The 26,128-nt window shown below is 41.3% G+C and overlaps 1 protein-coding gene across 3 annotated transcripts; it reads left to right on the top strand.

Moving 5' to 3' along the window:
• The first annotated feature begins 456 nt into the window (after positions 1 to 456).
• LGMN (legumain) lies at positions 457 to 26,128 on the top strand. 3 transcript variants are annotated; one of them, XM_084287687.1, is made up of 14 exons: positions 457 to 594; positions 5,844 to 6,025; positions 13,651 to 13,748; positions 14,598 to 14,679; positions 15,713 to 15,798; positions 17,632 to 17,707; positions 18,075 to 18,137; positions 19,035 to 19,101; positions 20,782 to 20,900; positions 21,556 to 21,645; positions 22,331 to 22,528; positions 23,258 to 23,428; positions 24,551 to 24,618; positions 25,371 to 26,128. In XM_084287687.1, the coding sequence occupies exons 2-14, from the start codon at positions 5,888 to 5,890 to the stop codon at positions 25,408 to 25,410; spliced, it is 1,296 nt and encodes a 431-aa protein (XP_084143813.1). In that variant the 5' UTR covers positions 457 to 594; positions 5,844 to 5,887; the 3' UTR covers positions 25,411 to 26,128. The 3 variants fall into 3 exon arrangements, with proteins under 3 accessions (XP_084143813.1, XP_084143815.1, XP_084143814.1); XM_084287689.1 differs by lacking the exon at positions 457 to 594 and adding an exon at positions 8,123 to 8,221 and having other exon boundaries at positions 5,889 to 6,025; XM_084287688.1 differs by lacking the exons at positions 457 to 594; positions 5,844 to 6,025 and adding an exon at positions 8,855 to 8,978.

Genomic DNA, 26,128 nt, shown 5'->3' with positions numbered 1-26,128 from the left:
CGTAAACTTGTTTTTTCGAACCGATACCCAGTGTGACGGAAGCAGGTGTGCTCCTCTCTCTGTGGTTAATGGGGCAAGTAGCATGTGGCTTTTTTTTTTTTTTTCCCAAAAATGATTTTTTGTTCTCTTTCATTAAAAAATGAGATAACTTTACAGCAGAGCTTCTCAGCTTTTTCGGAAGATATGACACAGACAACAGGGAGCCACCAGGCCAGAGCCCCGCGCTGGTGTGTGGTGCTGCCTGCAGATTCCTGCACCCCACTAGAGCCGGGGGGGTGAAACACCTCGGGACGACCCCAGGCCCTTCGTCCTCTTCCACGACTTCGCGAGCTTCGCACGGCGCCACGCGAGCCGCGCGGACTACAACTCCCAGCGTGCCTCGCGCGCCGAGCCCCGCTGCCCTTAGGGCGCGAGGGAGCGCTCGGCATGCCGGGGTACGTAGTGCGGCGGGGCGGGGGCGTCGCGGCCTCTCCCCCGCCCGGCCGCCATTGGCCGGGGCCAGCCCCCGCCCGCCCGCCGCGGCCCGCGGTGGCCTCGGTGCGCCCCGCGCCGCGCCCGCAGCAATCACAGCGCCCGCGGCCCGCAGGCAGCGCGGTAAGGGCGGGCCGGGACCGGGCAGCGGGCGGGGGAAGCCAGAGTGGGACTTGGGGGTCCGTGTTACGCCGTGGGGGGGGGTCATGGCTCCTAATGATTACTGATTAGCCCCGTAATTAGCGCGGGGCAGCGCGTCGGGGGGCTGGGAGGCGCGTGGGGAGCTGCCGCACCGGGCGGAGCTGCTCGGCTCTGTGCCCAGGGGCTCGGAGTCACCCCGGGAGCGGGTCCGGCACGACGAGTCCTGTATTTTATTTTATTTATTTATTTATTTTTTTCCTCTGGGAAATGGTGCCGCCTCGCTGCTGCTGGGGGAAAGGAGCCCGCACGCAGCGGGATGAGTTCAGCATTGCACTGGGGTGCCTTGATTTAGCGCTGGAAATGCGCTGAGTTGTTCAGAGATAACGCAGGAATCGGTTCTTGCTTTTGCATTGAAAGTGGCTTATACACCTTCTGAAGGTGTATTAACCACTAGACGCGTTAGTCCTAATCAATTAAGCTGATTCATAAAGTATTTACATGTAGACTTTGTAAATAATGGTATTGCAACAGAGACCGTAATCTCCATCTCCTTCAAAACGTAGCTTATCAGAGGCTGCGGTCACAAAGACTTCTCCTTCCTCCCCTGGAAGTGTACAAAGAAAATCAGGCGAACTCTGCAGGGCTGAGGCTTTTTCGGTGCTTCAGCCCACGGACCGGACGGCACAAGTAGGTAGCATATTGCTGACAGGGCTCTGCAGGCACCAGGCTCCTGTGAGGAGGGCTGTCACGAGTCGCATTGTTTGCAGAAGTCAGCACCTAAATGTTGTGGGGACAGGCTGGGTGCAAGCAGTACCTGGGAAAAGGAATTGTGGCTTGATTCTGAACACTAAAAGGTCATAAAAATGCTTTGAAAATTAAAGGTCATAAGAACAGCAGCTGGGAAAAAAAAAAAAAAAAAAAGATTTCCAAGAACTGGAGTGATCAGCTGATCAGCATCAGCTAAGGCTGTTTGTTTTCTCCAGGACTGCTGTTAATTCATATGAAGGGAAAATGTGCATACGGCTTCTCTTTATGCAGCTCTTAGAGGCTGTGCTTGAGCTGTTTGGAGTTTAAGCTACTGGGGTGTCAACATCTCTCTAAACACCAGTGGAAAATACTTTGATCAATGTGAGCTACTTTCTGTAGCGGGAGCTGGTATCTTGCTGCTCTGAGACTTTTGATCTTAGTGGAGGGCTTCTCTAGGGAAAGGCTGGGAACACAGCAGGAGCAGGCTGCTGGCCAGCAGAATTATCCTAGCAGACCCGGCTGCTTCCAGAGGTGCTGCTAAGCATCCCTCTGATAGTAAGTCAGGGAAGTGTGCTAGCAATGCGATGCAAAATGGTTAAGGGACCTCAGGGAGGACGTGCAGGTTTTAAGAGGTGAGTGAATTACTCTGGTCACGCTGCTTACCAGGGCTGTGCGAACTGTGAGCGTACACACGATGGTCCTGCGTGCATGGGTTGGATGCTGAACCACTGTGTCTGCGAGATGTGCCTTGCTCCTGACGTGGTCTCCAAAGCAAGGTTAACTCTTCCACTAGGAACACTAGGAAGAGCTGATGAAATCCTTTCCTATTTTTGGGGGGTTAACCAAAGCTGTAAAATGGTCTTGTGAATTTTCAGTTCTGCCATGCTTGATCAGTTGATCACAATGGATTCAGTTCTGATCATGTTTGTTTTGTGCAGTAAGACTCTTGCTTTGCATGCAGTTAGGATGGCTTGTGACAGATACTTTATTCCTTGCTTTCAAAAAAAAAAAAAAGGCTGTTTGCGTGCCTGTGGTAAGCTGGTCAGCCAAGCTGGTTTCTCTTCTAATACAACCTGAAGACATAGCATGTGACGGGAACTTTCTCTTCTCAGCTGTGGGTCAAGTACTCTTTCAACACAACCCAGAATGCAATCTTTTTAAATTGCCTGCCTGAGCAATCAAAGGCTTTCTTTCTTTAAACCAAGCAGAAATATGTATTTATTTTTCTCTAGTGTTTGGAAATGAGGAATGAAAGACCTGTTCCCACTGCACATGTGTTTAATGGTTAAGCCTATCTTAAAAACTCCTCGAGAAACCTTGGGGAACAGAGCATTTCTTAATTGTGGCTTATTAATGCACTGAGGTGTGTCTAGTTTTTTATTTTTATTTTTTTCCCTTTCTATTGTTAATACGATTTTATTATAGCATAGGAAAAAGATAAGTGGGATTATATCATTAGAGACTATAAGGGAGGAGTGTTTTCTATCCTAAGTAATCCGTGACAAAACACGGGTGGCTTTCTAACAGTGCAAACATTGCTTGGCACTTTTTTTCCCGTCACTTCTGTATCGTTCCCAACTTCATGTCAACAGAGATGAGAAATGTGAGGATCTGCGTATCCTTGTGCTGCGTGGGAGGCTGTTCAGTTCCTCATGGAGGGACCGCCTGGGTGGGTTGGTAACCTAGACTTCGTTCCATATTCAGTCTTCATTCATTCCTCTGTGCCATGGGGCTGGAAGCTGGAGCGCCCGTGTCCTGCTCACCTGGGGTCCTGGCAGCAAGAGCTCTGCGTTAGCGTGGTCCAGGCTGTGAATCTATCAGCTGAGACACTCAAACTGTTTCCAGTTCAGCCCATAGCCCTCGGGAGTGTGTTTTCTCTGAAGTCACTCGGTTGCGTGGTGTGCCAGCAGTGGCTGTCCCCATGCGCCGGGTGCCTCTGCCGGGCTCTGCCCTCACACTGTGCTGACCAGTGAGTGGCTGCCAGTGCCGCAGCTTCTCCTGGTACCCACTGAATTTGAGTTTGTGGTTTGCATCTACAAGAACTAAGCCTCATGTGGCAGGATCTCCAGCCCTTCAGTATCACTTGAACTGGTTAGTTCCTCTTTGCACTTCTGTAAGTACGAACGATTTTAGCTGGAGAAGTGAGAAGTTATGCTTTAATTAACATGGAAGAGGTTTCTTCATGTGAAACAAATGCTGAGCTTTGAGGGATCTGTTCGCATGAAACTTGGCTTTATATTCCAGCATGTCAAACTCAGTTAAGATCTCTATGTGTACGGTCTAAAATACATTGATTTTTCTCTTCTTGTCTCCTATTTCAGGAGTTAGGTATCCCTGAAACCGAGTAGTGGGGAGGAATAGGTTTGTTTATCTATGGCATATTTTGGCACTTGACAAAAGTTTTGAACAACTTGATATGACTCTCAGCCGTGATATAGGCAATAGAATAGGTGCCTTTTTTTGTTTGTTTCTGGATGTTGTAAGCACAGCCCATACTCAAGGCAGTTGTTGGTATGTTATCTGAGTCATCGGAAGAAGTGACAAGGTAGACAAGGCAGACTTGGCATACAAATTCTATGGCAGCACCATGACAAGAATTCACAAATGCAGCTAAACATGAGAGATTGTAGTTTTCTATCAAATCACAGGAAATTACTGCTCGTTCCTTCGTGTACATCTAACTGCTGAAGTAGCTAATAATTCAGCAAACTCTGTGTTGTTAAGTTACCAAGTATCGTTCTTGCTCCCAAATCTCCTGCTTGCAGGCAGTGCCAGCAGAGGCTTATTCCAGAAAGATAAGTGTGCTAGAGTCAAACGAGTTTTTGGAAGAAGTGTTGTCACAGCACTTAACAGTTCTTTTTTCCCCTCTCTGTTCTGGAGTTCACTGGTGTGGTAATAGCTCTTCCTGTAGAAAAAACAGTGTGCTGACATGACTTCCTTCACTTTGTGCTAGCTCCATCAAAAAGGAAAACAAAAAAAGTTCAAAAATATGTATAATTTTTTCTTTCCTATTACCACCTGCATTGCTTCTCTTGGTGACGAGGAGATCCAGTCTCAGAAAGAGCCATACTACGTGTTACATGAGCAGCTTTCAGTACACGCAGCCACTTTGGGAGCGGGCTGGTTACTTCTCTGGTTCAGCCCCGCTTGAGGAGCTGCACATGGATGTTTCTGGCTGTGTGGAGCTGATACTATGTAGTATGGTAACGCAATACTGACTTTGGTACTGTTTAGTTATTTGGCATAGTGGTAGCTTTGGCGTTAGGCTTTCTGATGACACAGTATCGTTGGGGAATTCCCAGTTTTTATTCCAGTAAAAGCCACGCTAAGTTGACTATTCCACTCTTACAAAACCTCTTATGTACGTGTGAGCAATGATCAACTTCCAGAATCTGTTTTTGTAACCAGACAAGTATCAAATCCCACACAGGATCATGCAGTTCTTAGGGGGACTTTGCTTTAGGATGGCACGTTGGGTGCAGCAGACTGTGTGACAGGTGAACATAACACTCCTCCCACTCACCCCCAACCAAAAAAGCAAACTTTTTGTTAGATATGGGCAAGTGGTTTGGTTTTGTAGCAAACTTAATCAGACGATTGAGGTGCTCAGGCAGCCGCTTAGTAGGGACGCTACCTGTCCCTCAAGAAAGTCCTCTCAAGAAAGCAGAAAATGCCATTTCTGCCTGGATTCGAAACTCTTCTCTGGCTCTGGTTTTCTGAATTTGGGTTCACAGGCTCAGGCCTTACTCTGTCACTGTGCAGCTTGTGCATACGCTTAACCATTGTGCAAAATAGATGAGAATACTGCTCTTTCATGTGGTACCCGTTCACATTTGCTCTCCACCAGCATAACAGGTTGCACAAATAGCACGAGGCTCTCACAGCCTGCACTTCCCCCCAGCCTCAGCAGCAGGGCTGTATCTTGCGCAAAACAGCACTAAGGGCTGTCCCCACCCTTGCTGGCACTGTGGGTACAGAGAGCTTTTGTGGCCCTCTGACCTTGCACTCCCAAGCAGTTCTCCGTGTCTGTGCATCATTGTGCCCACATCACCAGGGATTTGACTTCATGATAATGGGCTTGTTGCCAGTGAGCAGAAACCAGTAAATTACCAAGCAGAGAAGACCAAGAGAGCAGTATTACCCTGAAAAAATTTCATCTATGAAATGCTTGATAGTGGTACTTGTCCTGTGTTAGAGATTTTAGTCACTGCCAGCTACTATAGAACAAAACAACCAGAGGGAGCTGAAAGACATGGTTGTACTGTTCAGGACTGCTTTCAGTTAGATTTGAAAGCTGACAGAAAAGTCTTGTAACTAGCAGCAGCTTGGTGCTAAGATCTGACCAGAAATTACACTGTGGGTTGAATTGTCCTTGAAATGCGCATACACAAGAAGGACATCTAGTTGTGGTACTGCTGGTGTTTGCTTTGGGTTTGTTTTTTTTGACTGATGTCCTCTGATCTACTTCTCTCAAACTTCTTTAGGGATTTTTTCTTCCTCCCATTTGCGGAATAAATAAAGGACAGAGATGATATTGGAAGTGGTTGTGCTGCTGGGCTGTGCTCTGGGCATCAGCACCTTCCCTCTGGAAGAACCTGAAGATGGAGGCAAGCACTGGGTTGTGATTGTTGCAGGCTCAAATGGCTGGTACAACTATCGACACCAGGTAAGGACCACTGGTCCCACATGCTGACACTGACCATGCTCCAGAAAATGCCTGCTCTGGGATGTGCAGGGAGATGGTAGCTACCTAGGTTAGCTCAGCCCTTACGTCATTTGGGCAGGTGCTTCCACTTCTGGACTTCCAGGAGTGTGCGGAGTATTCTAAAAGAATAGCAACAAGATTCATGCACAGCCTGCTCTTTTATTGTCATTCTCATGCCCAAAATTACCCTCTGCTTTTCCTTTTAGTATATGAATTTATTTGCTTAAGACTTTGTCCAGCCTTTCATCTTCTGAAAAGTTGTCATTAGCAGCAGGAGCTGTACTCTTCCTCTAGTCACACTTCTGTATCTTGGGACACCTGTATCATTTAGGCTAAATATTCCATTTTCATGCTAGAGCATCTGACCCCAACTTGCAGGTGAGTAAGTGATGTCTAGAATTAAACCTCATTTTTGAGAGACATGCATGTTTCTGTCCATTTGATTTCTTATATCCTAACATGAAATATCTCCATTTCTTCTCTGCCAGCAAAAGTCTTGGCTAAGGCTGTATATCTACAGTATGTTTTTGTGGGGTGAAGGACAAGGGTTCTTTTTAGCCTGAATCAGTTTGCTCAGTGTTCTAAGGCAAGCATTTCATGGCTATAGACTTGTGCTGCCACAACAAGGACACTGTGCACTGGGGTGCAGGGTGGAAAGAGGAGAAGAAACAGGAACCCTGAAAATTGATGCTGCTGTCAAAGGCAATGTTGTGGAATTATGGTCTGATTGCGAGTGTCAGGATGGACAGGACTGTGACTTAACTCTGATTAAGTTCAAGGCTTATAATCAGCAGTCAGGAGACTAGTCAGGAGCAGTTTTTTTCCTTTGGGGAATTCTTGGGCAATCCCTTAAACAGATTTCATCTACACTTAAACATGGTCTTTGTTAGATGGGAACATCTTGCTTTCATAGAGAACACAGTCTATTTAACTCTGACTTAAAGCATACATTTGTATGTTTCTAAATGTTAGAAAAATATTTTACTATTGTTAGTTAAGGTGGAACAGACACATTAGTGTACAAAACCAGTATTTTAGAAGTTAGGCTGTAGTAAATGTTCTGGGTACATATATCAAACTGACTTGCTGAACAGTTGAAACTTGCTATGTAATGATTATTTTTAATGCAGCTGCCTGTAAAATATAGAGAGACCTTATCTTCTTCATTTCTGTTGATTGAGAGAGGAAACAAACCTACTATGTGTTCGTTGTGCATGCTGGCTTTTAAATTTATGCCTCTCCTCCTTCTCTGCTCACAGTTGGTTTGGTACTTTCTGTGCAGTAATGAGCATAAAACTTGGTGAACCAGACTGACAACGTTCTCGCACTTGAAGAAGAACCTGTTACTGGCAAATGCTAGCTTAATGTTTGGACAAACTGGCTTTAGGGATTTGGGCAGCTCCTTGAACTGTAACCATTACCAGATAGCTATAAGTGATATATTATTGGCCCTATCATAGACTATTCCTATTGCAAATGAAATCTGAAGGAAGATATTTTTAAAGCTGAAATCTCAACAGAAAACAATTGCAAAACCACTAGTGTTGTACTTATCACTGCCCCTCCTGGCATGTCTAAATATAATTATTCTGAGTCGTGCTTTGGTTGTTGCGTTGCTGTATAATCAGTCTTCTTGGCTCACTTCCTCTAGGAGGAGTTAGTGCTGCAACATTTGTTCTTAAATAAAATCACTTTTTGGAAGCTGTGGTTCATGAGAATTCCTTTTCTACAGTGGCCCAGGCACAGGGCTTTAAATAGTTCTGCTGGTGGGCCTTCAATAGCAAGTACTTCTGCCAGGTATAAGGAAGTTATGAAGGATGCAAGATGTAACGTTAAGTATTTGTGTCCAGTGCTAAGTCAGTTTCACACCAGAAAATTAACTTCAGAACATGGTCACTTGCTCATAGTTAGGTAGATACTTTGCAGGATTAGAAAATCGAGAATGGGGTTTCTTTGAATACCTTCATTTCTGGAGAGAACATTGACTAGCAATGCAAAATATCTGTAATATTTAAATCCTAGAAACGTCTGTATTTTAACCCCTACCTCTTGTTTCAGGTATATTATTAGCGTTTGGAACAAAAATTAGGACACAAAGAGTCAGCGTGACGGATCCTTCACAATGGGATTGAGCTCCTACTGATCTGCTCCGGGCAAGTCAGTGTGCCTAGCTTCTTACAAAAGAGTTAATTCCCAGGAGGTGCAGTGCGTCAGAAGCCTGTGCTGTCTTGTCTAGCTGCCTCTTTTGGCCAACCTCAGGGGCCGGGCAGGAGTGAGCAGCCCTGGCAGGAGGGCATACTCTGCGACAGGCCCAGCAGCTGGTCAGGGAACTATGTGTGTGCTACAAAGTGTAAGCTGGAAAAGGGTGTCTCGGGTATCAGAAATTTAGGAAAACTTTTTCCCTGCAAAACTGGCAGAACAATAGATACTTTTGAGGAGAGTTGGACAGAAGAGGAAAGGTACTGCAGAGAACTCAGGAGTTCTTACAGACTTTCAGAGATGTTATGCAGTGATCACTAAGGTCTTTGCATGTGTTAGTACTCCCTGATTTCCAGCTAGGGAAGCAAAAACACTGTGTTTAAATGACGTGTTCTCTGGAACCACGAACCAGACTTGAACTTCCAGTTCTATATTTGATCCATCATGACAGTTGTGCTACAGTAAACATACAAGTTTCAGCAGAATAATAATTTTCAGTAGAGCAATAGTTGTACTAACAGAAAACTATGCAGTGCTTCAGAATTGATGATTTCTTTGCTTCATTCTTTGTAATTCTTCTACTTTCCAAAGGAGAAATTGCAGAAGAAAATACATTGTACTCTAATCCACTTTATCCTCCTGCCCCTGCCTTTCTTCCTCAGAACCTCTCTGATCTAGCCTGCATACAAAAGAATTTGTAGATGTGAATTTTCCCGTAAGTAGATACTCAATGTGACTGTTACTTATTACCAGACCAGACACTATTTCCTAAATGCCACTAAGCACTCATAATATCCCTTTGTAAGTTGAAACCTCAGCTGACACGTATCTGGGTTTCAATTGCTCAGTTCAGCTGTTCGGTGTACAGTTAATACATAGCACTGCATGTATGTATTACACTTAATGTTTTGTGAGCTCCAGTTGCTTTGCATGCTGTCTGCACACAGCACAGTCAAAACGTACTCCGCTGCCTTCCGCAGTAGTTACCTGGTGACAGGATGTGTTCGTCTGAGTACGCAACCATAAAAGGAGGGGGAGAAGGTTCATTTTTAAAAATGTGTCTAATTTCATACATGAAAATTTTTTGGGAAAGTAGTCCATCATTGAACACTGTACAGACTCCAGCAGCAGTAAGTTTGTAAAGACTGTGCAGACCCTGCAGAAAGTTGGTTTGCACCTGTAACCTCAAGGAATCTGAAACTCCTTCTAAGACTTATCTGTCAGTGGTCAGAATCCGCTGTCAGTGGTGCAAACCTCAAGTGTAGGCAAGATAAGGAAAAAAACCACTGTTTGCACTTATCTATGCTTCAGATTCACACCTTGCAGGGCACTTGTTTTCCATTTTGGTGCCTAAACTGGGACTGTTTCCACGCCAGGATGATCAAAACTTGTCTTTTACAGTTATCTGATCAAGTTCTTAACATAAATGTTAAATGTTTTGTATAGTATACAGTCTAATGTGATAGGCTCCCTGTTATTACAGAGCTAGTCTACATATAGACTTATGCTTGGTGATTCTCCGTTCTTCAGTGTTTTTAGCCATATCTTTAGTATTTTTGATTAGACAAAAACAGTGCTTCTTGTTCTTACTGGTGTGCTTGTACCAGCTAACTCCAACCTAAAGTTGGTTTTACAAGTAGATCAAGAGGAGAGACAGACCAATTCTGTCTGGATACCCCAAAAGGCAAAAACGAACAGTGTCAGTGGAAAAGCCTGCTGTGAAATGCAGTCCTACCAAAGGCAGAGCACATGCTCAAGGAGGAAGAATAGCTTTAAAAAATTAAAATGCTGAAAATATAAGCTTCTAAATTTGCATACATGGTTTTATTTCTGGTCACTGTTTTTAGTCTTGCACTTAGTGAGCTTTATGGGTCAGGGGTTGTGCTTATGAAGAGTTTTGGGCACTATGAAGCAGAGCAGTTCCTTAGTTCAGGATAGTCCGTATAAATTCTCTGGTTGTTCTGTTAACAGACATAAAGGATGCCTTGGCTACTCGGCTTCAATTAGCTTTTCCTCACTGTGCTTATCAAATTGTAAGTGAAGCTATGGGAAAAGCTTTCCTAAATCCTTAATACAGGTATGGGTTTTGACTCATTGACTGGTGTTTAAGGGCTGGAATGAAGCATGGCTGACATTTTCAGCCCCAAGCAGAGCAGGCTGAGGGGAGGCCTCATGGCGGCCTGCAGCTCCCTCACGAGGGGAGCAGAGGGGCAGGTGCTGAGCTCTGCTCTCTGGGGACAGCAACAGGACCCAAGGGAATGGCATGGAGCTGGGACAGGGGAGGGTCAGGCTGGGGGTTAGGGAAAGGTTCTGCACCCAGAGGGTGGTCGGGCACTGGGACAGACTCCCCAGGGCAGTGGTCACGGCACCAAGCCTGCTGGAGTTCAAGAAGCACTTGGACAACACTCTCAGACCTGTCAAAAAAAAAAAAAAAAAAAGGCATTCTGCTCAAAAGCTGTATCACTGAAATGTTTAAATAGCTTTATGATAGAGGAGAGTGAGGATGGCTGCCTTTTTTTTTTGTTGCTGTTGTTTTCTTTTAGAGTTTTCTCCCAGTGCCCATTCCAGGATAACAGGGGAGTTCCACCTCTGATCCCTGTGATTTCAAGATCGAAGAGTTAATTACTTAAGTGAATTTAAGCATAGATCTTACATAGCAGTTTGCTGATACAGGAACAGGTTTAGAGGAACTTGGGAATAAAAGATCTGAACCGTCCCACTAACAGTTTCCGTTACGACTGGCACCTGGGCTGGGTTGTGCAGGTGCAGCTGTACAGCTATATATACCTTCTCCCTCTTCTCTGCTCTTGCTAACAGGACAGCTGCTACCCACACCAAATCATGACCACAAAATCATGACTTGCATTTAGTGATGGTTTTATACAGTAAATGTTCATAGCATTCATTTCACTTACAAAATCAACAAGAATAACACCAACTAGAGACCGGGAACAATGTTAGTTGTCTCTTTTAGGGTGGTTTAAATGTATAGCCATGTCACAAATACTTCTGGAAGAAACAAGGCTTAAACAGCAATATTTGATAGGCACTTACTGATCAACAGGAAATAGATTCACATATGCCTCCCTACTCTAGCAGCAGGCTGTTTCTATTCTGGTTTTATAGAGATGATTTTTTTTCTGTATGTGGGAGGAAACAGGACAAGCATATGACCAGCATCAAAGGTGGCTTGTCTGGTCAGCTACCTTTACACACAAAAAGTCATTTGCTCAAAACTATTCTAGCTAAACCAAAGGAATTTTAGCAGCAAAATATATTTTTGCTACTCTAGCCTATGTTGGTGGTACCATTGCATTACCAGTAGGCACAATTCTCTTAGCAGAAGCCTTAAAAGGTTGAGACAAACCCCAAACAGGCATAAGTTAAGGTTGTTGGGAATTCATGTGTTTTCATGCACAGTAGGGAATTTAAATTTACCACCAAGATCTGAGTGAGACAAGACAGTGAGTAAACAGTCAATGAATCAGAAGGAAAAGAAGACACCAAAAAAGGCTGTTGACATTCATTTACAAAGCTGAACTAATTTTGGGTACTTTGGTATTAATTTAAAGTACTTCAGAAGTTCCTGTGGGCCAGGCACGTATCTATGGGAGCACAGACTTGCCAGTTGAATATGTTGGCATTCTGTCACTATAATAAGCCTCAGCATCTCCTTGTGTTGCCAGCCTGTCGCTCTTTCTGTCAGCCTAACAGAAGCAGTGTACTATGTCTTGAGGGTGAGAGGAGAGCCGTGATCTATCTACTCATCAGGCTGTGTAGAGAAGCCCAGATGAGTGTTTTCTACTACTTTGGCCCGGCTTGCTTCTGAAAATCAAATATATGTGTAGTCAAATCTGCACTCTAGTGTTTTGTATCACACGGGGTACCCTTATAACTGGGTTTAACCTCTGCCTTTGACTTGTCGAGGCAGCAGCTGCCATAGTGCTGTACAAGGAAATGGGGAACTCTGAACAGTGCAGATTGCTTGGGACAGGTGGGAGAAAGCCTAGCTGGACTCACGGAGTAGGACATGGAACGGCTTTCGGAAGGATAGTTTAATGTTCAGGGTTAGTTGCGTGAAGAGATTTTGCTGTGGGAGAGTTCCTTAACAGTGAATGTGCCTCGCCCTTCCCGGAGTCTTGCACAACTGCCAGCTGTTTTTCAGCCACACTTGGGAGATAAAGGATTTTAAAGTGGCAGGATTTTACAGCATCTTTTTAGTTAAACTAGTGGAAATCGCTAATGCACCTAAGTCAACTAAAATTTAGGAGGTCCACATAAGCCACTTTAGTTTGGTGTATGAATTAGCAAACTAGACTAGTTCTGCAGAAGTAAGATTTAAAGCTTACTTCTTGCCTACATTTGGAATTTTTATTTGTTAGGTGAGATTTCTGCTATTAAATCTGCACAGGTTTTCTTGCATCTGGGTTTTGTAGTTCAGGAGTTTAAGTGTGATTGCTGATAACTCGTTCAGTCATTCACAGGCTGCAAGTCTAAAAGAAAAAAAAAGTATGTGCTGAGGTCACTATGAATTTAACATTCTGATAGAGGTTCATACTTGACTGTAGTAGTGCTTTAATGAGTATTGCTGTTTCTGTGCCATCAGAAGACAGTTCTATAAAGAAAATGTGCTTATTCATATCCTCTACAGGTCAGAAAAATAGCCCGAACAGAAAGCTTGCAATTCTGTTTTCCACGGAAATGTTTTCTTGCCCTGAACTTGCTGTGGTGTCACTTTATGAGAAATACATAATTAAAAAGGAATTTTTCCCTAACTAAAATTAAAAACAAAGTTTTGTTTTGTAGTAAAACAAAATTAAAAACAAACAAACAAAAAAAACAAACTAAAACTAAATCTTTGCAGAGTTGAGATTGGTAAACTGTACTTGTTTAAGCCAAGGACAGTCTTTATTGCTTATTCATGCAGGCTTGGTGCAGAACTAATTGAAATTGGTGGAAATCCAACTCCTTCTTCCTCTGCTTTGAATCTGTCTGTCAGTGCACAATGTTTTCGTTTAGATTTCCTTGCAGAATTCAGAACATTGCCGAGAACTTTTTGTTAAATTTTGTTGTTTATAACAAGTATCAGTTAACTTCTGGATTCTGTTTAAATAGGAATTTGAAATAGGTAGATGGAGAGATTTTAATTATAGTCTTTGTTATTAATACAGCTATTGGTAGTTAGAGAAAGACATTGAGTTTTGGATTGAACCTGTGCATTTCAGCCCTCTAACAACCCTCAATCTCTTAAATTTGAAATTAAAATACTAGGATGGAGTTTCTTTTGGACAATAGCATGATCTTAGGTTGGCAAACTGTTTCTTCTGTTCTCAAAGGTCCATTAAAGTCTCCATTAAAGCTAGTAATGAAAACCTGCTTGCTTACAGGCAGATGTGTGCCATGCGTACCAGATCGTACACCGAAATGGAATTCCAGATGAACAGATCATTGTCATGATGTATGATGACATTGCAGATAATGATGAGTAAGTGTTGAACATGAACTGGTAACAAATTATGTTTGCTAAAATATGCCATAGTCACCAATATGTTTGAGTTTGTAGTAGTTTTGTAGGAACAGTTTTTAAAACTGCCTGAGATATGCACAGAGATGTTTTATGCATCAGCACAGTAGGTCTGCTTTGTAACATGCTCTTGAGCTTTCTAAGCCTTTATCCACAGCTCAGCATCTTTGATACTGAGGACTCCAGAGCTCCTTGTCAGTTCGTCATTGTTATGAGAGCAATTGATCTTAGCTCCCAGGCATAACAGTTTTCAGCAGATAACCTGAAAACACAAGCATGGGGAAGCTCAGTGTATGACTGAGCTTCTGTTGAAAAGATGTTATCAGATTGAACAAAGAAGTGTATATGTCACATCCTTGGTCACTGTCTAGAGTGTGTCATTGCTTTTGATATAAAACTGTTCACTTACACAGCCTTTAATTCTGAAACAAACTTGAGCAGAAATCAGCAGATTTCATTTGCACAGCAGCAGTGGGAGCAGAGAATAAAGGGCATTAAGGACAAGACTGAAAGCAGGGAAATAATAGTATAACAGACCACCTGCCTGTATCCTCAAATTAATCTACACAATCTGAGGTAGGATACTTGAAGGTACTGTGAGGGCAAAGACACCTAAACTGAGCATCTGTAACTGACTGAAGGGAAAAGCTCTTTGCATTCTGTGTTGACTTAACAATACATGGCATAAGTACTCGTACTGTCTAAGGTAAGCTTGCCAGGCAGGACAGTTTAAATGTTTTTCTAGTTGTTCTGTGGCTGTTGTGTAGTGCATTACTAATTCTTCATATTTATGTCCCTTTAAACTTTCAGGAATCCCACAAAAGGCATTGTCATCAATAGACCTAATGGCACAGATGTGTATGCTGGAGTGCCAAAGGACTATACGAAGGAGGTAGGAATGAAACCCCATTCCCCAGGGAAGCTAAGATTCAGTGTTAGCCAGTGCTCTGGATAAAATCTTTTAGACTGTACCTTGCACACTAAAATGTACATAGTGTAAAATCCCCATCATGCATGATTTGGCATAAAGTTCCGTGTTCATTAGATGAATGTAAACACTAGACGTTTGGAAGTGAAGCAGTGGTCATAAAAGCAAATCCTTACATTGTCTTTCATTCAAAATTGTTATAACTCAATCTGAAGAACAGCTCTTTAAGACGAATTGTTTCATTAAGTCAGAAGACTAATGCAATCACTTGGTGATTTCATGATTTGGTATCTGAGTGAGTCATCAGTGCCTAATGTGCTATTGGTGATAGGTTGAAAGGAAGGGTCTGTGCATGCAACCCAACAGTTAAGGGTGAGGGTGGAGTGTTAAGTTCAAGATGGGAAACTGTCAGTGAAACTAAAATCAAAATGATTTATTTAGGGATCTTTATTTATTTATTTATTCCACACCATATCAGTAATACAGTTAAAAGACTAGATCCAGAAATTCTTTTGCCAGCGTAATGTAATGGTAGGGACCTGGATGTAGGGCTGAAGAGATAGGTGAAAGTGGGGCAAGGCAGGAGCTTTTTATTTGGCTTTACTACCAGAACAAAAATCTCGAGAATCTATAAAGATTGAGTTGCATAGTGGCAGTAAGACTGTTCTTTTATCCCCAGAAATTTAAGTAGGAACAAAAATGTGGATTTCCAATTATAACTATACAGAATGAGTAAATCTTCATTCTAATACAAAAGCACTTTTCCAGCTTGGCTTGCACTTTTATTTTTATTTTTTTAAGTGCTGAAGTATTGGAACAGGAATTACTTCCAGTATGAGCAATACAGGAAACTGAAGAAGTACTGTTCTGAGCATCAAGGGCCAGCTAAACTTGCTATCTGTGCATGGGTTCTAACTTTCAGAAACCATCTTTCTAAATGAAGATGGTGTTCTTGTTTTTATGATCACATTTAATTTAAATCCTCTTAAATTCTTAGGATGTTACTCCAAAGAACTTCCTTGCTGTTCTTAGAGGGGATGCGGAAGCCATGAAAGGCGTGGGATCAGGAAAAGTATTGAAAAGGTAAGAGGAGTTTCATTTAGAAAATAATTGCATGTGTAGTTGTACATCGGCACTGAATTCAGCAAAAGAAGAGCGTAAATTAGAGCCTTTTATGACTCGAGAATGCAGCAATTCCAGGTCATTCACATTAGAGATACAATGGTTCTGGTGTCTGAAACTATCTAGCACCAACAAGCAACTTGCTGACATTTGACTGGTATTGAGTCCAGTATAAGTGAAAATATAAAAAAAAATCTTGAGGACAGTGTCAGCTATATTACAATATTTGTCATTTAGATGACAAATGTAAGATGTACAAGTATGACGTCTGTTTTCTAAGGTGTGGTATATTTCTGACAGTACTGCTAGCAGACAGTTATATCATGTTATAATTTTCTATATACACTATTTCCTGTAAAAACTTTAAAATATGAATTTGACCATTTGGAAGAATTAGCCTAAATAAGTAAAATCGCATAAGTGCCTATTTCATCCAACAGTTCAATTTAGAGACAAAGCAATGAAACAAAATAGAAGAGTACTGCCCTGGCACTGGGGACAATAAAAACAGTGAAGGAGCCGGGCAAGAGTTGAATAAGTTATTGCTCTCAATTGTTTAAACTTCCTCATGAAGAGCTGAGATAGAAAATTATCTATGCAAGTCACATAGGTTAAAAGTTAATAAATCACTGGACGGTTACAAGATTGTTCTTTTCTAGTATCTGCAATGAGCCAAGCAGCAAATATAAAACATTCTTTAGCCTAGTTAAAAAAAAATTACTTGAGAACACACCTCGCCTGTAAAACCTTGAAATTATAAGTCAAATAAAGGAGTGGATATGCATAAGGCCAAAGACTCTTAGCTGCTCAGGAAGACAACTTGAACCCAGTTACAAAAGTCTTAGTTATTTACATTTCACCTTGGCCCAATGTTTTGCACTGACAGTCAAGAGTGAGAGAGAGAAAAATGCCTCCCAGCCTTTGCTAAGCTCTGTTGTGTGAATTTCAGTCAGTGCCCTGACTTCTGCTCTTGGGTGGGGCAAGAACTGTTTTCCTCTGCCTGAAAGCCTTCTAGAGAATCTTCCAGGTGATTTATAAGAAAAATCCCTTTGCAGATCTGGCTGTTAGGACAAGTTCTTAGTATCAGAAACATGATCTTTTTGATTTAGACTGCAATAAAATTCTACTGCAAACAGTGTGCCACGCAGATCTTAGGGCATCCATGCCTCAAAGCATGCAGTGCTCAACCGTCTGCAGAGCCAGGTAGGACAAATACCAGTCTAGTGAAATGGGTGAGTTTGTTTATAGATCAGTTCTTTGTGGAGACATAGGGCAATGCTGAGGTGGCTATCTAATGCCATATGGATCACAACAAGGTAGAACATAAATACACATAAGGATCTTATTAAAAGTTTTTATGGTTATCATGTGTTACTGGTGCCTTACCATAACTTAGTTATGAAATGATTTCATTTTTACTAAAATGCCCACAGTAAAACAGATTCCTCAGACAAGCATTAAAAAACAGTTGTACTCCTGCCAAGTACCAGCCTCTGCCTGATCAGCAATCAGTTTTCAGTCTGAAACATGAGGTATAATTGACTGATCCCCCATGCTTGGGGGAATAGCCATATACTCCCATTTTTATTCCTCCTCCAGATACCCATTTCTTTTCATAAGCATATGAAGTAGTATGTTTTAGGAGGAAAAACTACTACTGAGAGCAGGAGGTGTTTCAGCTGCATTATTTTCAATTTTTGACATGCCTTGGCATTGATAAGCAGACAGTGTTTATGGTGGTAAAAATTAGGTTGGAGGGGTTAGAAAAACTTGTTTGCTATTTCCTCTTTACAGTGGTCCCAAGGATCATGTATTTGTTTATTTCACTGACCATGGAGCTCCAGGACTTCTAGCTTTTCCTGATGACGATGTAAGTATTATGGGGGAGTACTGTGACATCTGTAATAAAAAAAAAAACATCTTTCAAGTGACATACTTAAATACTACATCTAAAACACTCAATATTCAATGCACTGTAATATTGGAGATTAGGGGCAGAAAAGGAGCAATATTCTCCTCATTATTCCAGTTTTCTGGGTCATCATTTGGCACCATGACCCATTTTTTCTAGTGGTAAATACTAGAGTGTTGTGTTTCAAAAGTACAAAACTATAGATATGTTTAAGGGGAAGGAACAAACGTATCTACAAAAGTTGGTAGTTATTACTATTAAATGAATTGTGTGCGCTGAACAGTGGTTTTAATACAAGTTTAATACAAGCCTTCTTATTTTACAGCTTCATGTGAAGGACTTGAATAAGACTATTTGGTACATGTATCATCACAAGAAATACCAAAAGGTAAAGAAGCATATCTTTGTGTGATTAAAAGAGTGGCTGGCATGGAGGAGCGTGGTTTGTCTTCAGTTCCAGTGTCATGTAAAGCACAGGGAATCTGATACCGCACAATTAAACTTGAATTAGGATTTTGAACTTACAGGACTGATCCTCTCCAATTCTTCCCTTTTCACTTTTAGTTCACTGATGCTATTTGCAATTGATGCGGCACAGCTGTAGCCCAGACTTTCGATAACGTATATATTCTGACCAGCAGTGGAGAAACAACATCTCTAACTACCGCACCCTCATAATGCGTACCTGACTTGTCCTTCCTGTGCTTTGTTCACTTCAGACTGTGCTCTTGCTACAGGAAGTTTGATATGCCTCATGTTTTTCTTACAGTTACTAATGTAGCTGAAGAGACTGTACCTTTTCTTAGAAAATTCTGTGTGTTTATTTCATCACAAGTTGTTTTAAGCTGAAAAACTAATATCTAGAACATTTTGGTAGCCTTTTTAAAGTAACTTTCTGTGGTAATCTGTCTATTATGGCTGTTGTATTTAGGACCACGTAAGTGGCCATTGGTTCCAGAAACGTACATGTAATAGTGGTACATTGCTGGGTCTAAAGATTGACCATGTTTTTGATTTGTGCTTTCTACATTGGTCATTAGATTCCTATGGATTCTATAGGGATGGTTTGCATATTTTTATTGTGATTGTTTTCCCTTTTCTATATAGTTAGTTCACAAAAAAGAAAAGTGGATCTATTTACTTTCATGTTTTGTTTTTGTAGCATTATGGATAGCTTTTGTTTTGGGAATATCAGGACAGGCCATTTAACTACAGCTGAAAAATACTGAAGGACTTTCATCCATTTGCTCATCGAATTTCTTAAGGTCTCTGATCTGTTTTATAGATGGTGTTTTACATTGAAGCATGTGAGTCTGGATCTATGATGAATCATTTGGCTGATCATATCAATGGTGAGCAATCAGTTAGCTGAATGGACTTAGATTTCTCAGCCTGTCATAGGCAAGACCTAAACAGATACTGTATCAAGGAGAGGTTGTAGGCACTTGCATGTACAGTTCTAGCAGGGATGCACAAGAGTTAGAGAAATAAATGTTTCCCATTTATGAGAAGTTCCTTTTCTAGGACTCCGTTAGTTCTTTAAAGACCATGTAGGCTTTCAGTTTCTTGCAAATGAGAAGTTGAAAAAGTACTTCTTTTCAGAAACTACATGGTTGCCCTTAACAGGTAGCACCTGGCTTATACTGACATTTCTCAGCTTCAGCATTGTTTAACAGCAGGGATGAAGTTCCTGCTGACGGTTTCGTTGAGTAGCAAAGGCAACCATGGTATGCAATTGCCAAGCAGTTTGCTACCCTGATTTGGGTGGTAATAGAGGAAGTGCAACAATGATTTTTCAGGGTTTCTAATCTCTGCTGTAGAGCTGGGAGCTAAGCCTTCATTAGCATGAGGAGTCACAACTCTTTCATGCTCTGCTTCGTGTCTGAGAGACCAGATGCTCTGGCTTTCTCATGGTTTTGAAGCTCTGATTCGAGGGAAGACCCAAGGACATGCCTGTCCGCAGCTTCCTGGGTCTTTTGCCCAGGAGCAGTCTGGCTAGCAGCCACCTGGACTTACAGCTCTGTCAAGGATTTGCAGAAAGTTCACACAGAATGTTTCATAGCAGAGGTTCTTCAAAAATGCTCAGTGAATCAGCATGTTTCAAAGTTTATTCTGTTAGGAATTTCCAGTCTGGTGACTGGTTTTATTGCTAGCTCTACTACTGATTTACAAAGGTGGAAAATAGACAATTCATGTATTAGAATAGGAAGCTGTCTTTGCTGGCCTTCAGCTGTGGCCTGCAAACCTTAACTGGTTACTTAGTAAGCATGTAAAAGATGCTAAGAAAGAGCACTTCACTGCACAGACAGGATTTGAGACTCTTTTTGGCTTTTAAACTGTAGATACCTTCTGAGTGGAAACAACACTGTAGCTATAGGAAAAACATGCACAACTTTTTTCATTCTGAAACTTGGACGTTTCTCCAGTCATGCAAATATGCTATGAGTTGACCTTGGCAAAAAGCCACAATAGCTTTTGTATTAATATCTACAAGGAATTGTTTAAAATATTTGTTGTGAAAGAGAGGACTGGAAATGCTGTGTTTGGGTCAGATCTTGTAGAGGTTCGTTTAGCTTTTCCCTCTGTGTAGAGTGCTATCCTGGAGAGAATATTTCTTAGAAAAAGAATTTTCTAGAATAAAGATGATTTATAGGATTTATTCTAAGCTTGGAAACAAATTCTCATCCTTGTAATTAGGAAAATGTATAGGCTGTCAGTGTGCATTGTCAGGTGGTTCTTTGAAGAGTAGTTTTTGACTGTTTTTTCCCCCAAGAAGTGCATATTCTTGTTTAAATGCTCCAGACCACACGGTAGCAAGGAAGGAGCTCTTAAACAGCACTGACGCTGATGAACGAAATGGCTTATAGGTTTCTCTTCTTCCTGTTATTTAGAAGTAAATGATTGACAACCAAAATCCTTAGGCAAATATATTGTCTGTATATATTATATATTTAGTATATCATAAATCATGGAAGGGTTGGGGTGTTTAAAAATGAAACAAAATCAAAACCTACTTTCCATTGGTCTTACAGTTTATGCAACAACTGCTGCCAATCCCAGGGAGTCTTCTTATGCATGTTATTACGATGATGAAAGGCAGACTTATCTTGGTGACTGGTACAGCGTGAATTGGATGGAAGATTCAGATATGGTAAGTTAGTAGATAAAGTTTCTGCATTTCCATGCGTGAATGTCACTAGCCTTAGAAAAAAAATAAAAGTTCTTTTAAAGGATTTATGAAAATCTTTGTTTTCATGTGAGACTGAAATCAACAAATTGAGTCAATAAAAGGATCTATTTACTATTCAGAACCATATAATCTTTGTTTGGGCAACTAAATGTATTTAAATATATTATTAGTAAGATTAGAAACTGTCTAGCTTCTAGTTTCAAGTTTACATCATCTTAATTTACTAATCCGAGACAACATATCCAAATTTGTTAAACAAATTGGGCCATTCAGTAAGTTGTACCTCTTCAACAGAGCTCCTTACATACTGAACTGTAGCTAACCCACTTGCTAGCATCATGGAAAACAGTGATATTGAAACAAGTCTGGAATTCTTATGTGAGCCCTCTCCCTTCTTGCACATTTTCTGGAAGATTAGGTGCTCACTAAAAGCAATTTGGGAATACCCCATCAAATTTCACTTCCATTTTTACTTCTGTGTGTTTCAAAGGTTGTATAGCTCATGCCCTGTACTTCCTTCTACAAGCTGGCACCCAAGACCTTTTCTAGGTTTCCTCACATTTTTATAATAGTTGAATTTAAGTAGTTGTGATTACATGGAAGTTTCTTCATGCAGGAGGATCTAAGAAAAGAAACACTCCACAAGCAGTTTCAGCTGGTGAAGAAACGCACCAACACCAGCCATGTGATGCAGTATGGAAACAAGGTATGTATGTGAGTGGGCTTCCTGGTCAGATGTATTTTAGAACCTTTTCTGCCCTACACATTTGTCCCTTTAAAAACAATGTAATCTGTTGATTTCGGAAATGAAACTGTTCATCACACACACAGAAAATCACTTAGCATCGAAGAGCTGATGATCCTGATGCTAAAGGAAATACAGGATACAAGTTGTCCTCCAAGCTCTGCCTATGATTTAACTCTTCACATCAATCAAGTATAAGAAGTGTGGTAGCCACTTCCAGGCATATTGTGAATATTATTGTAATGTTAATAAAACACATTGTTCCCTTGAACGGGAGGAGCTAAGAGGTGATACATCGTTTATAATAGTCCTGTTTATTCAATGTGTTTATAGAAATACTTTAAATATTTGTCAAAATACCAGGCTAGTTAATGTGACAATATTTTTCCCTTTAGAGATTTGGAAATAAAAGTTCCTAAATATTTGGCAGCCTTGATCTTGGAAAAAGAAAAAACAGAAGAAAAAAACAAAAACAAAAACACAAAACAACATAAAAAAAATACCACCACCACCATTTCCAACCCTATGAACTGCTTTATTTTTTCTAATAAAACAAGTTTAGAGATTTAGCTTTGCACAGCAAAGCCAAGATGCACTTCCTGCTGGAGTTTCTTGATGGTTTACTTGTTTATTTTCTAACTTTCAGAGTATCTCCTCTATGAAAGTGATGCAGTTTCAGGGCATGGGGAAGAAAGCTGCCCCCATTTCACTGCCACCTGTAGAACACTACGACCTCACACCTAGTCCTGATGTGCCTCTTGCTATCATGAAACGAAAGCTGATGGCTACCAATGACATGTATGAGGCTAGGAAGATTGCTGCAGAGATGAAAACACACCTGGAGGTAAGCAAAGAAAACCAAAACTAAATGAAAAGCAAACAACAAAAACTCCACTACACTACATGTAAGGTCAGATTTATGTCAGTAAAAAGCAATACTAAATAAAAATATAATGTCAATTATATTTTATTATGTCAATTAAAAGCAACGTCACACCCCAGAACCAGTGGGATTTCTTCCAGTTTTTGCAATTTGTAACAAAATTACTCTTCAGACTGGTAGCCTCTGTTTGATGGTTTATTCTTCCTTAAAATTCAGGGATCTGTTCCCTGAGGTGTGTTAAGTACTAATTATCAAGACAGATGTAAGGAAATGCAATAGTCAACCTTACAGCTTGTATTGCCAGGAAATTCCCTATTGCCTTCCATAGAAATTCTTGCTGGGAGGAATTACTCATTGGTATTAGAGGAACTCTTGTCACAGTAGGAGTGAAGTCTTCCAGATCAAAAGCTCCTGCAAAAGTGTAGCCATTATTGGTACTGTCTTCTGGCAGAACTCCAGAAGGAGGATGAGCTATTTTGTGTACCAGGAGTGTGTTCATCTCCCTAGTTTTCTTTTGTATGTTAAGAGACAGATCCAGACGATTGTGCCAAATATAAGAGCCAAAATTGAATCCCTTAAAGATCCCAAGAGTTGAAGGCCAAGAAGGGTTTAATGAGAAATTTAATTCAAAGTCTTCAAATTGGGGCTCAGAAAAAGCATGTTTTAAAGTTCTTCTTGTTTTCTATTCAGGCTAAAGAATTTATCAAGGAATCCATGCGGAAGATCATTACCCTAATAACAGGATCAAGAGAACAGACCAACCAAATTCTGTCAGACAGATCAACCATCAACAATTATGACTGCTACCAGTCAGCGGTGAACCACTTCAAAGCTCATTGCTTCAACTGGCACTCTCCCTTGGTAAGTAAAGTGTTAGATATAACCTGATACACATACTGGTAAAACAAGTAGTCATAAGCAGGTCTGCAAAATGAGCTTTTATTAAAAAGCTAGCTTGGGGCAGTCTTACAGCCTAGTTTTGGAGAAAGGGCGACTGATGTTTTTGGAAGCAGGAAACCACTTCCACCATGCTTGTAGATGAAGATTACTAAAAATACCTTTAGTAAAAAGCAAACAAAAATACTCCCTAATAGGTAAAGGTATCCCTTCAGGAACTCCTTCCTCAGAAATCCCAATATTAACTAAGCCATGTTGTATTTCTGCTTAAAGCATCGCTACTAGTAAAACAGGAACATAGCAGTACCACCACTCTGAATTCACAGTACATTCAAATTTCTCTATTCTGATTGCACATTGCATAGTTCCTTGCAGTAGCCTAGCTGATACTATCAAGATATCCATGATACCATGGGGTTGAACTCCCAAGAACAACGTATGTTTTAGGGCTTTTATTACTGTGTATTCTTCCTGGGATCCGAGCTGAGAACCAAATCTTGTTGTGCTAGGCACTGTTTAGCCAAGAATAACAGAGGTCAGTTTCCATTCCAGAAAACCCAACCCCAATGTCAGGCAAGGTAACCTAAGCAGACAGGTAGGATGAATCAACATCAAAAAAGATTGATTTTAGCAGAAAACAATGGGATTAGCTGCCAGTTGAACAAGATGTAAGTACTATTTGCAAATCAAAAGCAGATGCAATCTCTCAGCTGGAACTTCTAATCAGCAAGGCTGCTAGGAGGTCACACAGCTCTGTTAAACTTTTAGTTCCTCTTTAGTGTTTTGGAAGGGGCGGTTGTTTGATTGGGTTCTTTGTTGGTTTTTTGTTGTGTGTTTTTTTTGAGTGCAATTGGTTAGATAGGTGGGCCCTCCTTAAGGGGTAACATGTAGCAACAGCTGAATTTACCTAATGAAGTTCAAAGAACGAGGTACACAGAAGAAAGATCTGTTTAGTCTAGTACTAGATTGTCAAGACTTGCAAATAAGTGCCTTGAATGTCAATAGCATCTCTGAAGTACTTCCACAACTTAGTTTGCATAAACAATTGCTCATCATCCTGGTAATTATTAACAACGTTTATTTCAGTATGAGTATGCCCTGAGACAGCTGTATGCCTTGGTCAACGTCTGTGAAGGAGGGTACCCCATTGAGAGGTAAGGAGGTTCCCAGGCACTCTGCCTAGTTTTGTCTGTGGCTATTAAAATGCAGAAGCTAATAGGATGATAAAGCCTAACGCTCCTGGCTTCTTGTGTGTTCTCTCCTCTGTTGACCATTCTGTTAATAAAGTTCTGACTCTAAAGCTATGAATGCTAATTTTGGAAGCCACGTCATTGTTATTCCCTCCCACTCATAAGCCTTTCCCCCCAGTAAGCCTTTAATTTCCTTGTTGGAAACCCTCAGGTGAATTTAAAGCCAGTCAGAGGATCCCACTGCATGGTATAACTTCAAAATAGCATGACTGATGGGTTGTACAGGATATGGGTGTTGCCCTGCAACTTCTGTACAATGTCACAGTGAAAATGAGTTGGGAATTGCTGTGTTTTCTCCTATGCCCCCTCAGCTGCTGACTCAGAAGACCACAGCACTTCTGGGTCCTCATCCTGTAGCAGGAAAACAGGAAAATAAGGGTCCAGGCTGAAGTGCTGTGGTAGCAGCAAGGGAAGCATGGTGTTGAAATTCTGATTCGGGAGGGTGTAGCTCATGTGAGGGGATGGGAACCTCGTGAGTCACGCAAGCAGAAGAAAAGGGAGGGAGAAAATCAGAGGGGTAGGGAATGGGAGGGAGGACTGGTAGTTTAGGCAGTGAACACGCAACCCAGAAGGCGAGGAGCTGTTTTGCCAGTCAGTTTGGGAAACAATTTGAGAGAGCCTGAAAAGATTCTCACTATTACTGTTCTCTGTTGCAGAATACACTTGGCCATGGATCAAGTGTGCCGTGGATATTGATGGAAACAGCAGCCTTGTAGTGTAACCCTTACTGCAAGTGGTAACTTCTCATAACTGCAATAATCCAGACTTCACATGCATGTACCACGAAGGGTCAGCCACTGTCCTGGAGCTGTGCTGGGAGCTGAGGCCACACGCAGTACGGCACTTGTCAGTGCTCTCCCCCGCATCCCCACCTGCCGCCAGCCCGGTGGTTTGGCAGAGCCTTTTGTCAGACCACGCGGAGCTTCAAGATGGATGATTTGTTTTGAAGTGTAATGCTCTAAGAATCTCTGGATGAACACTACAAGTCACCAACAGTGATTTGAATTCCATGTGAAATTTAAACATTGACTTAAATTTTGGGGAAAAAAATGTATACTGTTGCTAAGCATTACTTTTTTTTTTTTTTTTTTTTAACAATGTTAATGAATTCATTACAGTGACTAATTTACAGTTTGAGTGAAGAAACCAAAGTTTGTTCTTTAAGCTTTAACTCCTTAACAGTTTAAAGAAGTGTGTTGCATTCAAGAACTATCAAATGTTAACAGCGCAGTTCAACTGGGAATAGCAAGAACCTTTTTGGGTAGAAAGCATTGTTTCCCAAAGAAAAACCACAAGTATCTAATGCTGTAAATAGAGTGCCAGTATGCTAGAATTAAATGCATTTACACACAAACCTCATACAGTTCAGGAATTGTCTGTGAATAAAAATAAAGTTGGCAGTTTCATCAACCTA

This window comes from Netta rufina (assembly GCF_964035555.1).
Source record: "Netta rufina genome assembly, chromosome: 5".
Taxonomy (NCBI): domain Eukaryota; kingdom Metazoa; phylum Chordata; class Aves; order Anseriformes; family Anatidae; genus Netta; species Netta rufina.
This window is presented reverse-complemented; position numbering and strand designations above follow the sequence as displayed.